Here is a 13,867-nt window from a genome sequence, read left to right on the forward strand (position 1 = left end):
TAGGTAAAATAAGTCTTCAAAATTTTCACATAAAAATTAAGAAAACGCTCAATATAATTTTAAAAGTAAACATTGCATGTTTAACAACAGATTAACATTACAGACTTAAGAAAATCGGTTGACACTTGATATCTCGACTACTCCATATCTCAAACTTTATTTCCGGACTCTTACGCACTCGAGTTCGAGATATCGAGAGTCAACTGTATAAGGTTTTCTTTTATTTCATGTGATTGTGTTTCATTATGATTAATATTTGAATCTATAAATAATAAACCATATAGAGTAATAACAAATATTTACTTGTACAAAAAAATGTTTTTAGGCGTTAAAATTTACATTAAACAAAAATTATAAGTCTCTTTTGTATATATATATATATATATATATATATATATATATATATATATATATATATATATATATATATATATATATATATACACACACATGTTTATATATATATGTATATGCATATATATATATGTATATGTATATATATATATATATGTGTATATATATATATATATATATATATATATATATATATATATATATATATATATATATATATATATATATATATATATATATATATACATATTAGACCTTATATAATATTTTTCATATATATATACATATCAGAAAAATATTAGATAAAAATAAACAATTTTAAAAAATTTTTTCTTAATAAAATAATATTAAATTAAAAATAATTAAAAAATAATTGCTTTATATAAACAGATTTATTTGAATTTAGAACCGAGAGATTCAAGAACAGAGCCTGCTGGTATGACCCGACCAAATATACCATCTTTTGATGTCGAAGATTCGTTTTCTTTAATCTTCAGATCGCTAATTAGCTAAAAATTAATAGTTATATTATTATAATCCAAATGTTTTAAAAATTATTTATTAATTTAGGCACATTTCTTTAACTAAGAATACTGAACAAACAGTCTTGTAAACGCTGTTTGTAAAAACTATCAAAGCTAACTCCAAAACTAGATTCTGCAATAAATAATACAGAGTTTTCAAACTCAGTTTTTTCAAAACTTGAAAATAAAATATAAAAAAAGTGTTTGCTATTGATTGACGAAGTCTACAACAAATCATCTCTTACCATGCTGGCTTTGGAAAAGCAGTAAATAAACTTAAGTCTTAAGCAACTACTGTTTTGAGTTTTTTATAAGTATCACTTTATGGAGGATCTCAACACCTTTGCAGAATTTTACCGGTTTGTGAGCTTTATTCTAAATTTCTGTTTGAACAAACTCTATTTGTTTTAGAGGGAATAAAGAGTGCTTGAGGGATACCGGTTGCATTAGTCACTAAGAAAAAAAAAAAAAAAAAAACTAAAGGAGTTAATAACGATAAAAAATTAAAATAAGTTTTTTTTAGAATTTGTTTAAGTTTATTTTGTTTTGAATAAAGAAATGAAGTAAAATTATTTTGAAATTTTAACTTTTCAAACTCATTCGCAATGCACACAAGGCAAACTCATTTACAATGCACATAAGAAAAATCAATCTGCAACAAGTCATCCATATCAGTAAGGTCTCCATATCGGTATAGATTTTTTATCTGCAAAAAGTGGGCATAATTGCCAGAAAAGAAACTTTCTTAGAAGTAATACTATTGATATATATATATTCTAATTATTCACCTCCCCAAGGCTGAGAGGACAACTACAGTCGAGGAGGCTATAGAGTTGGGGGAGGATTGTAACCGCAACAAGCGGTTACAATCCTCCCTCAACTCTATAGCCTCCTCAACTATAGAGTTGAGGATGCTATAGAGTTGATCCTTTAACTCTATAACTCCGAAATACATGCCTTGAGGATTAAGACCGCTGTGTGGAGAAACAAGTGATTTCGGTAAAAATTTTATCATTTTAATCTATATCAGCATTAAAAAATATACTATATAATTAATTTTTATTGTGGCCTCTGAATGTATGATTTTGTAAAATATTTTGCATCTTATATATGAGGAATGTTTTTTTTAAGTTTTGTTTTTATAGAAAAAGTTTTAGAGCTAAGGAATGTTTTTTTTATCTTTGTAATGAGATTGTTATGAATATATGAATATGAATAGGTTTTAATTATTAAGTAAAATAAATAGATTAACAACAACAACAACAACAACAATAACAACAACAACAACAACACTGACAGGCCTTTGTATATAATACTAGTAATTACCTGCAAACACTCTGTTCTTCCCATATCTCCTCTAACTGCAAGTAATGCTAAAGCATGATCAGCTCTAAAATCTGGATACTTAGTTGCCAAACCCTACAGAAATTAAAAGTAAAAACTTTAAAATTACTAAAAACACTTCTTGTAACTACAAAAAACTCGCACAAATTAAAGATAGTAAGTGCACACAATGTAGTAAAACAAACAACACATACTTGTAAATAACAGATAAAAAGATTAATAAAGCTTTATTTTTGGTTGGAATTATTCTATTTAAAATAATTATCTTTAGCATATATATTTAAAATAATTAAATAAATTATCTTTAGCATATAGAGTAAATGTAAGTAATATGGACACGGATTAATATAATTGTGTGTTTGGTTTTGGAACTTTTTTACCTAGATAACATTTTAAAAACAAGTTTAAGATGTTTGTTGCAAAAACTTGGGAAATTTTACATTTTATTTTAAAACTCATTTTTAAAGTCACGTTTGTTTAGATTGTTGGAGGAGACACAACTTTTTTATAAGTAATTGTAAGCTATATATGCTGTGAACAATAATTCAGGTTAATTCAATGTTAAACTTTACCTGTTATAGTTTGTTGTGTAGTGAAAGATTTTCTTTTTATATAGTTATATAGACTGTTGATAGTATAGTCACTTCCCTTAATGGGATCAGCCTGATTGTATTATTTAACTATTAACTCTGGTAAAATAAAATATCCAAAAATTATTTATTAAAATGTCCTAATTTAATAATTATTAATTAAGTCAGAAAGATAAAATGTATTATTAAAAGTTTTGTTTAGAAGTATTTTAATTCATGTTTGAATTAAATTGAAAAAAAAAAACAATGTAAAAGTGGGCAAAAGAAAACAAGAAACATGGATTTTAGAAGGATGGCAGAATGCTGTGAAAAAATGTTGTTGCAGAAGACATGGCACATGGAGGTGTAGCATTAAACAATAATTAAACAATAAGAAGGATATAAAAAAAAGTACATAATGAGCAAACCAGAGTTGTTACTTTTGTTTTGTAGAGTTGGGTCTTAGGCTATATGACATGGTCTGCAAAATGAAGTGTAATTATTTATCCAGTTATTCAACTAAATAACTGAACATAGTTTTAAAAATAATCAATGATGGAATCAATAACAATTAACAAACTCAACCAATACTTTACAACTCAAAGGTCATAACAAAGCATTTAAAGAAAGTTTGACTTTTAGTCAGAAAGAGAAAAAAGTCACTTGTACCTTCATGAAAATTTTATTTAAACATCCACAGCTTTCCATTTGTAAGCTAGAAATTTAAATAGTTGCAGGGCTTTAATCAGACCAAGGATCAAATGTTTTACATTGTAATAGAACCAGAATGGTTTGATAGTGATAGAATGCAAAAGATCTCTGCAGGTAATATTTTTAACATTGATGAGTTTGGGTACTCAATTGCTATTTAATTAAAAAGGAAAAAAAAATATTGCAAAGTAACACAAGAAGTTAGGTAGAGAATAGTGACTTCTCAGAAATAGTTAAATAATTACTGGTGAGAGTTGCGTTTTGGTATATGATGGATTTTACTATTTCCATATTAAAAAATTATAGGAGATCTACCTTTTGAGGCTCCAGCAACAACTTTTAGATATCTGTGGAACTGTTTTTTTTTTTTTTGGAGCTATAAATACATATAAAAACAAATGACACAAAATTCACACAAGAGGCACATATCGATTTTTTTTCTTCAGTATTCTTCTTCAGTTGGTTAAGACTCAAAATAATTTCAGTGCTCCAGTGTTTGTTCCAAAAAGCAAAAAGTTGACTCAGAAGAATATTTTAGGCTTCTACAGACAAAAGTTGTTTCTAGGATAAAGAAGACATACCCAGAAGGTAATTATGTATTTTAGCAGAATGATGCACCTGCTCAACCCTCTGAAAAATCTCATCAGTACCACTTAATGTGGCTCCTTTGAAATTCAGACTTGAACCCTTTGGAATACTTTAAGTAGGCGGTTGTTTAGAAAGAAGCATGTAAGACACACCATAACATTGCCGAGGCGTTACAGCTATCTTTAGAGGATGGTAGCAATGTCAATAGCAGGAATACCACATTCCCGCTATTGACATTATCAATTCCTGCTGGTCATTCCAATAACGACTTCAACAAGTGCAAAAAAATGAAAATTGAAATCCGAGAAAAGTATAAGATTGAGAAGATTGTAACTTCAAGAAATCTGATAGTTGAGAAGCAAAATAAAGCACAATGTTAATAAAAAAACAACAAAGTATGGGAACAAAGAAAAAGAAATAAAATGTAGTCTTATATGTGAACAAAATAGCATCATACTTATTGCAGATTAGATGTGTCAAAAAAAACAAAAACAACTAGAATATCAATGATGATATATTTGTTGAATAACTATAATGTACTTAATATTACTAAATTAATTTTAAATTGTTATTAGTGAAGCATTTTATTCATAAAATATTTTTTTGTAATGATTTATTTAATTCAAAATTTTATTGTTGCCTTTTTATTTAAGTCAAATAAGTTGACAATTATTGCTACAAATAGTTTTATGACAGATTTTGATTTTATAAAATTAGTTTTTATATAGTTTTTAGAAAAAACTAAAAAACTAACAGAAATTTCCAGAGACACGATATCTGTGCTTTTCAAACGTAGTACTTCAGCTATTAAATTAAGTATTGAGCAAGGAGAATCTTGAGAAATTTCAACTTTTGAAATCCGACTTATAGTTTCAGATATTTTTTTGGCTTCTTCTTTAATTTGTGAAGCTGCGTCTTTACGTTCATCAAGATTACGAAAAGTGATTCGCCTAATGTATATATATAAAAATAAATATACTTAAATGATAAAACCATTTAATGAATCATTAAACAACACAGTAAAAAAAAAAAAGAAACATTTATTACCTCGACAACACTGCTCGTACATACTCCAAAATAATTCTATCTTCTGCTTGTTTCATTATATATTGAAATGCTCTAAAAAACATTTATTAGTTTACTTGTGGTTCGTAACTGGGTAGAAAAACTAAAAAAAATAAAATTTTTTTATATCTGGCCTAAAGTATAATATGTCTGAATAACTATAAAATATATTTGATATAAGTCTATAATAGCACTAACATAACTATAAATGTCAGATATGCCTGATATAATTATAAAATGTCTAAGTTATATGTCTATAATAGATCTCATACAACCATAAAATATGTCTGAGATATAGGTTTATAATACCTCTCATATAAATATAACATTTGTCTGAGATTTAGGTCATGTTTTAAGTTTTAAAGGCTAAGGTCATGTTTTAAATTTTTTCTACAAAAATTGATAATGGTCATAAACGTCATCTGGAACTTCCTCCAGATGACGTTGTAAATGCGTCATCCTTGAGCAATTTTAAAACAAAATAGACAATTATCTAAAAGAAGAAATAACAATTTATGATTAGTCTATTTGTATGGCAGTTTTTGAGGTTAACAAGCATTCATGCTTATACAAATACAATTTGTAAACCTTATAAAATAACAATGTTTTCCTTTTACTTTAACCATTAGTGTGGCTACATTTACATGAAAATACCTCACAAAGCTTCACAAAAATTCAATTGATCATACTTTAATCTCATTAAACCTTCTCAATCATAAATAGTTTCAAAATGTAAAATTTTTTGTCAACTTTAGTTTTTAAATAATATATTTCAAAATTCAAGTTTTTTTTTATCGCTTTTTAGATTTAACATTTTACATCATGTACATGCAATTTAACATTTTACATCATGTACATGCATAAGTGTACGCATATAAACTAAGAAACATTTGGCATTTCAATAACAGTCAGGTTTCAGTAAAAATATTTTAGGAAGGATTACTACCCTTTTAAAACATATTCCTACAATGTCAAGATTTGAAACAAAACATACCTTCAGGAACACACTAATGAGACTTATTATTCAATCAGACCAGTCTTCTAAAAAAACCTACATATAAAACCAAAATAATATAATTTGCAAAACTCACAGGTGTTTAAGATGGACATAATCATTAGAATAATCTTCTAGGGTAGCTATCACTGTTGCTATAACAACAGGGGATCCTAGCCTAAACATTAAAAAGATTGAAACCTAATAAACAGTTGATAAATAAAAAATAAAAAAATTATCATAATTTATTCAAAACGTTATCATTAGCTTAATTATTAATGTAGAGTAAATAACATTTATTTAGTTATTAATTTATTAAAAATTAAATTTTTTTACCATTTTCTTGTAAATAAATCTTGATAATACACTGCAACATCCACAAAAACACTGTCTAATAAAATATCACAAATTTCAAAGGAAAGAGTTTTATAAGCATTTATTGCTGAGTTAAAAGCAGCTAAACGAGTTTCACTGAAAGTTTCTTCTCCTAGCTCAGCACGTTGTTGATTCTTTTTAAAAAAGATAAAATAAACTCATTGTAATAATAAATAAAAATATTTAAACAAAAAAAAAAAAAAACTAACCTTCATTTGTTCAGAAAACTCAGCAATTATTATGCAGTTATTACAAATTGATACCTAAAGAAAAGGATTGTTTTAAATTTAAACTATATTTTTGCAAGTTTAGAATTTATGAGAATACTTTAGGTATGTATTTTTTCTAAAATTATTGATTTTATAAAATACTTGTATTTTAAGGATAATAATGTACAAAAAAAGCCCCCATACAACTCATGACCTCTTTATGTAACTTTGAAATATGGAAAAAATAGAAAACCTCCGATAAAAAGAAAAAGCCAATATGTTTTGCCGATCAAAAGTTAAATCCAGTGTGTTTTGTGGATAATGCAACTAAAAAAATGAATCCATCAGCTGAATGAATGAACCAATCAAGCAGAATGTAAGAATTCATCAACCTGATTGAATGGAGTAAATGTTTTGTTTTTCATAATACACTTTGCAAAAACTTAAATGCCAAGTCCAGTTTCATTGCCAACCACCAATAATCCCATATTCACTCCAACATTTTAGATTATGCAAAGACAAAGTGTGTGACAAAGATTGTGGTTATGCTATTGTTCCCACCTCACCCTTGAAAATATGATTAATTTCTCCTTCAAAAATTTTACAATTATGTATGGAACACATAAACAAATTTAAACAAAAGAATGGCACCTCAAATTTTAAGCGTAAAATATTTTCACCTGTAATGACGACAAAGTTATTGCAAGAGTTAAAGAAGCAAGAAAATAGTTGAAAAAAAGACCAAGACCAATACACCAGGTTTTCAAGACCAAGAAAAAGGCTCCAAGCTTCGAGACCAAGACAGTTAAATATGAGTCTTAAGACGCCTCTAAACCAAGACCTGCATCATTAGTTAAAGCAGGTTTAAATACATTATTATTGTACCTTTTACACCATAGCTCTTCTAATGAAGCCCTTTCTAAAAAAGAAAGGGCTTCATTAGAAGAACTAGTCCAAAAGTGATAACAGTATTAAATACAAGGGCAGATAAAAGATTTATAAGGACAGTGGTCAACATAATAAAGATAGACCACTTAACAGATATTAATTTACAACAAATGATAATAAAAGATAAGAATGTTAACAGATTACAAATAACAGCAGATTACAAATAACAGCATGACAATATCAACATTAGTGTTGATATTGACTTCAACTAAATTGACTAGTTGAAATTAGTCAACTCTGAAAAATCTGATAGTCAATTTAATCGACATGGACTTCCTTCTGATCGACTAAAAGTCGATTTAGTCAAATAAAAATCTATAAATCCATGTATCTTTTCATTTAGTTTAACTTTTCAATTTTTGTTTGTTCATTTAATAACAATAGTATGTACTATTATAATTTGTACCTTATCTTGTTTAATCTTTTAAAGTTTTATCTAATTTATAGCATGTTAGCATTATTTCTACCTAACTAAACTTTTGATTATGCATTTCATAAATTTTTTTTCTTTTGTTTACTTGATACTTGTGATTTTCATAAATACTTTCATGCAGGGCCGCTCCAAGCTGGCTCAGGGCCCTGGGGAAAAATTAAGTTGTGCGGCTATATACAATATAGTATACAATATATATTACAAATAATACTAAATAGATAGAGTAAAACAGGGTAAAATGAAATAGCGGGTAGAATAAAATAATTATGCCAATGTTTATTCTTTTGCCCTTAATTAGTTATTGGAAAATCATTTTAGTCAGATGATATCAAATTTTATTTTTGATTAAAAAAAATTGTTATTTTAAGTTTTTGTATGCGTAATAAGATTTTTTCTTATTTTGAAAAATCTTAAAACTCTCGGAAGTTAACTTTGATATCATTGAACTTAAAAAATTTTATGGTATAGTTTTTTACGCTGATTAAGAATCTTTTTTAAAATTAAATTTGCTATTTAGGAAAAAAAGTTACGAGTAAAAAACGGAAAAGGAAAATTGTGGGGTTGAATGAAATACGCTAATAATAAGTGAAGCAATAGCTCACTTCTTAAATGCAGCTTTTTTAAAATAAATCTCATGTGACAAATAAATCTCTTTATTTCTTAAATCAAAATCTCTTTAATTTTTAAATCAAAAAAACACCTGTACAAAGATTGGTGTTTAGGTGGTCTAGATGATGCCATATACATTATATCTCCGTCCAGATTGATAAAAGATAAGCAAGCTAAAAAACAAAGTAAGCTTAGCTCTAATGGTAAATAGCAAATAAACCAAGCAACAAGTCCAACGAAAATATTAGCTGCAAACCAATTTAAGTGTAAAAAGTTCCAAAAAGTTTTAGGTGAAGCTTCAGCATGTCAAAATATGGAATGGCACCAGTTTGAAAATTCAAATTGCAAAATTTGGCATGTCAAACATGCATACCAAAGCGATATGTAAAAGGCGCTGAGTTTTATCGCACGAAAAAGTGTCGCACAGTTGAAAACTCAACTCAACCTCTAGTACCTCTAAACAACTTATCATCATCACAAGAATGAAAAAATTGTCTAACCCTTGTCCTGCTGGTAACATGTAACCCAGTACAATCTGCTTCATGTCCTGCTGCCTTGTAGGATACGCATTTTAAGGCAAAGGCTAGGAGATGCCAACTCCAACTTAAAACACCCCCTGCCTTGCGGCTCTTGGTTGAGTAAAGGCTGGAGATGGTGTCTCGATAAAAATACTAATCTTGGGCAGATGCTAAATGCATCCGACTACTGTCTTGTGGAAGGCCTCCTAGGCAAAGATTTAAGGGGCAAACAGATTCTATCTGTTGACCAGCCTCGCACCCCTACATCATCTATTATGCTGGCGCAAATGTATTTTTAATACATAGTTTCCAGTTTAGGATGTTAAATGCTGGATCTTCTTGACTCAATGCATGGGTTTTGCGTGTGTCTCTGTTTTTATGACTACTCAGTTTTATGGTTCTGAGGCCGGCTGGTAGTCAGGTTTCCCGAACTCTGTTGTAGCTCTCAGTGAGGCTGATTCCATCAACATCTGAAAAATATCAAAGTATGTATAAAAATATCAAAGTTCTCTGAACCTATCATTCACTAATATTCGTGGTCTTCGAAGTAACTTTTCTTCTGTTGAGTCTTATCTCTTGCAAAGTTCACCAGACCTACTTGCTCTTTGTGAGACTAATTTGAGTTCAGTTGTCTCATCTTGCGATTTTAGTGTTAATGGTTACCTTCCTTTAATTCGTAAAGATACCTCTTACAACTACCTTAAAGCTGACTGGGACTCTTTCCCTGATTTTCTTCGAGATGACTCTTGGGTAGAAATCATTCATCTTTCTGTTGACAAATATGCTTCTTACATAATTTTGTGGATTCAGGCTGGCATTGAATCTTTTCTTCCCTCTTGACCATTCCAGGTCAAGCCTCACTCTCTTCCATGGTTTACCTCACACTGTGCTGCTGCGATTGCCAATCGAAATTATTACTTCCATATCTATCAGCAAAACAATTCTCCAGAAAAACAGACCTCTGTTTATTACTGCGAGAAACCATTGTAAAAAGGTTTTGTCTAACGCCAAAGACCGCTATTCTCAGGTCATGAAATCTCGTATCTCATCTCAAAAACTAGGCTCTCGTGACTTCTGGAGAATCTTTAATAGTATTAATAATAAGGGTAAATCTTTAATTCCACCTCTCTTGTATGGTTCAGACTTTATTACCTCACCTAACGACAAAGCTGAATTAATTGCCAAGAATTTTTCATCAATATCACCTCTTGATTCCAATAGTTGCGTTCTATCTGATATTGCCAACAAACAGGTTGATCCATTGCTTGACATTCGTATCACTCCAACTTCTGTATCTAAAGTGATTACCTGCCTAGACACTTCTACAGCTTGTGGCCCGGACAACATACCTGTTATTGTCTTGCAGAAGTGTTCTCCGGAGCTGTCGTCTATACTCTCAAAACTATTCAAGTGCTTATCAGAGTCTTGTAACAAGTGCTTAACAAGTGCTTATCAGAGTCTTGTTATCCAGCCTGCTAGAAAGCAGCATCTGTTATCCCTATCTTCAAAAATTCTGGAGAGTGATCTCATTTTTCATACTACCGTCCCACTAGTCTTCTTTCTATCATAAGCAAGGTTTTTGAATCTTTAATTAAGAAACACTTAATTTCTCATCTTGAATCTAATAACTTACTTTCTGACCATCAATATGGATTTCGATCTTCTCGTTCTACAGCTGATTTGCTAACAGTAATAACTGATAGGTTTTATCATACATTAGATAAAGGTGGAGAGGTTAAGGCTATCGCTCTTGACATTTCAAAAGCTTTCGGTAAAGTTTGGCATTCTGGTCTTCTCATAAGCTTTCTTCTTAAGGTGAATCTGGCAACATTTTTAAGATAATTGAATCCTTCCTTTCCGATCGTAATATAAAAATTGTCTTCGATGGACAGCACTCTTCTTCTTATTCTATAACTTCAGGGGTTCCTCAAGGTTCTGCCCTTGGCCCTATACTCTTTTTAGTTTACATTAACGATCTTCCAGATATTCTCACATCTAAGCTGGCATTGTTTGCTGATGATACTACTATTTATTCTTGTCATGATAAAAAGCCAACACTCTCTGATTGCTTGGAGGGGGCATTTGAGTTTGAAAAGGATCTCACTTCTGCTACAGCATGGGTCACATGGCTCACAGTGGCTGGTTAACTTCAAAAGAGATAAAACTCAATTTATTTCAGCCAATCATTATCGCAATAATTTAGATCTTCTTATATTTATGAACAGTGATGTACTCGATGAGTCATCTACTCTTCATCTTCTAGGATTAACTCTTACTTCCAATCTTTTTTGGAAACCATATATCAAATCAGTTTCAAAATTAGCATCTGCTAAGATTGCATCTCTTTATCGAGCTCGACACTTTCTTACTTCAGATTCTATTCTCGATCTCTATAAATCTCAAATCCGTCTTTTGTATGGAATACTGTTGCCATATCTGGGGCGGATCTTCCAATGATGCCCTTTCTATTTTAGACAAGGTGCAAAAATGCATTGTAAACATAGTTGGACCTACTCTTGCAGCCAACCTCCAACCATTATCACATTGTTGTAATGTTGCTTCTCTTTCTCTTTTCTACAAATACTATAATGGGTACTGCTCTAAAGAGTTAGCATCTCGTGTGCCATCTACTAAAACTTATTCTCGTGTTACACATCATTTAATTAAGTGTTTTCCTTTTTTTGTGACTGTTCCTAAGTGCTCCAAAAACTCTTATTCGTCTAGTTTTTTTCCTCGAACATCAGCTCTTTGGAATTTGCTTCCTTCATCTTGCTTTCCTGTTTTTTGTTATTATTTTTGTTATCTTGCGCAAGAATCTTTATCTTTTCTCTTCCAGTAACTTCCAACTTTAATTAGTGGTTGCTTGCAGCCTTGTTGGAATCAAAGATGTTTAAAAAAAAAAAAAAATCTATTCGACCCCATTTTACTCTATTACTTGCAATCCGCCTACAAATTTTATTCATGCACATAAAAAACCTAAATAAATATTAATAAAGATTTTGAAAGTCAAATATCTGTATTATTTTAGAATAAAAATTTTTTGTTTAGAAAAAGCAGAGATGCAGGATGTGTTATCAAAACTAAATATTTTTTGGCTGCTATCAAAAAAAAAATTAAATATTCTTTTGAAAACTTTTTTACAGAGTTCAGAAAGGAAAAACTTGCTATATAAATTTTGAAACATCGATTTATTACAAATAACAACAAAATAAATTTTAAAAGGGTATAATAGCTCAATTTGAACTTCAGTTAAAAAATTTGAAACCAAAAAGATTTTATAAACAGAACTAAAAAAACTTGGACATTTGTATTCTTGATAGTATTTTGGATCAAAATATTATTGTGAACAGATATTTAGCAACATGGACATCACTAAAAGTAACCTTCTAAATGAATATTAGCCTTATATATATGAATATTAGCCTTATATATATGAATATTAACCTTATATATATGAATATTAGCCTTATATATATGAATATTAGCCTTATATATATGAATATTAGCCTTAAAAGCAGTCTAAAACTAAAGATCTCCATTTTCGATAAAACAAATCTGTGAATCAATTCACTGACAAAAATCTCACTAATCTTTTTGTTCATTTTTATCAAATTGTTAGATTTAACTATTTATTTGTTTATTTACTTTACAATATGTAAAAAAAAAAAAAAAAAAAAATTAAACATTTAACTATCATTGAATATCATAAAATAATAAGTTGTTAATAATAAAACCTCTTAATAATCGAAAAATTTTCAATAGAAAAGTTTAATATTAACTAATCATAATTTCATAAGGGTCATATACAAATAAAGTAGTATTTAAATATACATAATAAAACAACCTAACTCCCTGAGGAAGATGATAAGTAATTATTTATTACAGTCATTTAAAACAATTTTCATTCTTTGAAATAAACTTTTTAAATAATCTTTTATATCACATAATACCTTCGATAAAAAAAAAAAAATTTAATTAGCCCAACAACAATATATTTTGTTAGAGAAACTATATTTAAATCTATTCAAACAGCATTTTTTTAACACTAAATAAAATTTTTTTTAAAAGATTTTTAAAAACTTTCTAGCAAATTTTTTTAATCATTTTGAAAATATTTTAACTAGGTCAAACAAACACTAGAAAAACAAACAAATAAACAACTAGGTCAAACAAACAATAGACAAACAAACAAATAAACAACTAGGTCAAAAAAACACTAGACAAACAAACAAATAAACAACTAGGTCAAACAAACACTAGACAAACAAACAAATAAACAACTAGGTCAAACAAACACTAGACAAACAAACAAATAAACAACTAGGTCAAACAAACATTAGACAAACAAACAAATAAACAACTAGGTCAAACAAACACTAGACAAACAAACAAACAACTAGGTCAAACAAACACTAGACAAACAAACAAATAAACAACTAGGTAAAACAAACACTAGACAAACAAACAAATAAACAACTAGGTCAAACAGACTAGAAATTCAAGACGTCGTTTTAGCTGATTATAAAACAATTAAATTGTCAGGGAAACAAGCAATAATTAAATTTAAAACCAAATAGTTAATTTTAAAACTAATAATTAAATTTATATTTAATATTTAAATAACTA

The 13,867-nt window shown here is 28.7% G+C and overlaps 1 protein-coding gene across 1 annotated transcript in view; it reads right to left on the reverse strand.

Moving 5' to 3' along the window:
- Positions 1-663: 663 nt before the first annotated feature.
- The window catches only part of LOC136082919 (exocyst complex component 3-like), a 41,632-nt gene continuing 28,428 nt past the window's right edge, over positions 664-13,867 (reverse strand). The window contains exons 20-26 of the mRNA XM_065802332.1: positions 6,734-6,787; positions 6,486-6,658; positions 6,247-6,327; positions 5,138-5,209; positions 4,845-5,040; positions 2,205-2,297; positions 664-863 (exon numbers count right to left, since the gene is read on the reverse strand). Coding sequence (XP_065658404.1) covers positions 747-863; positions 2,205-2,297; positions 4,845-5,040; positions 5,138-5,209; positions 6,247-6,327; positions 6,486-6,658; positions 6,734-6,787 — 786 coding nt within the window. The 3' untranslated portion in view covers positions 664-746. The remainder of the gene's footprint in view (positions 864-2,204; positions 2,298-4,844; positions 5,041-5,137; positions 5,210-6,246; positions 6,328-6,485; positions 6,659-6,733; positions 6,788-13,867) is intronic.

Source organism: Hydra vulgaris, chromosome 08 (genome assembly GCF_038396675.1).
Source record: "Hydra vulgaris chromosome 08, alternate assembly HydraT2T_AEP".
Classification (NCBI taxonomy): domain Eukaryota; kingdom Metazoa; phylum Cnidaria; class Hydrozoa; order Anthoathecata; family Hydridae; genus Hydra; species Hydra vulgaris.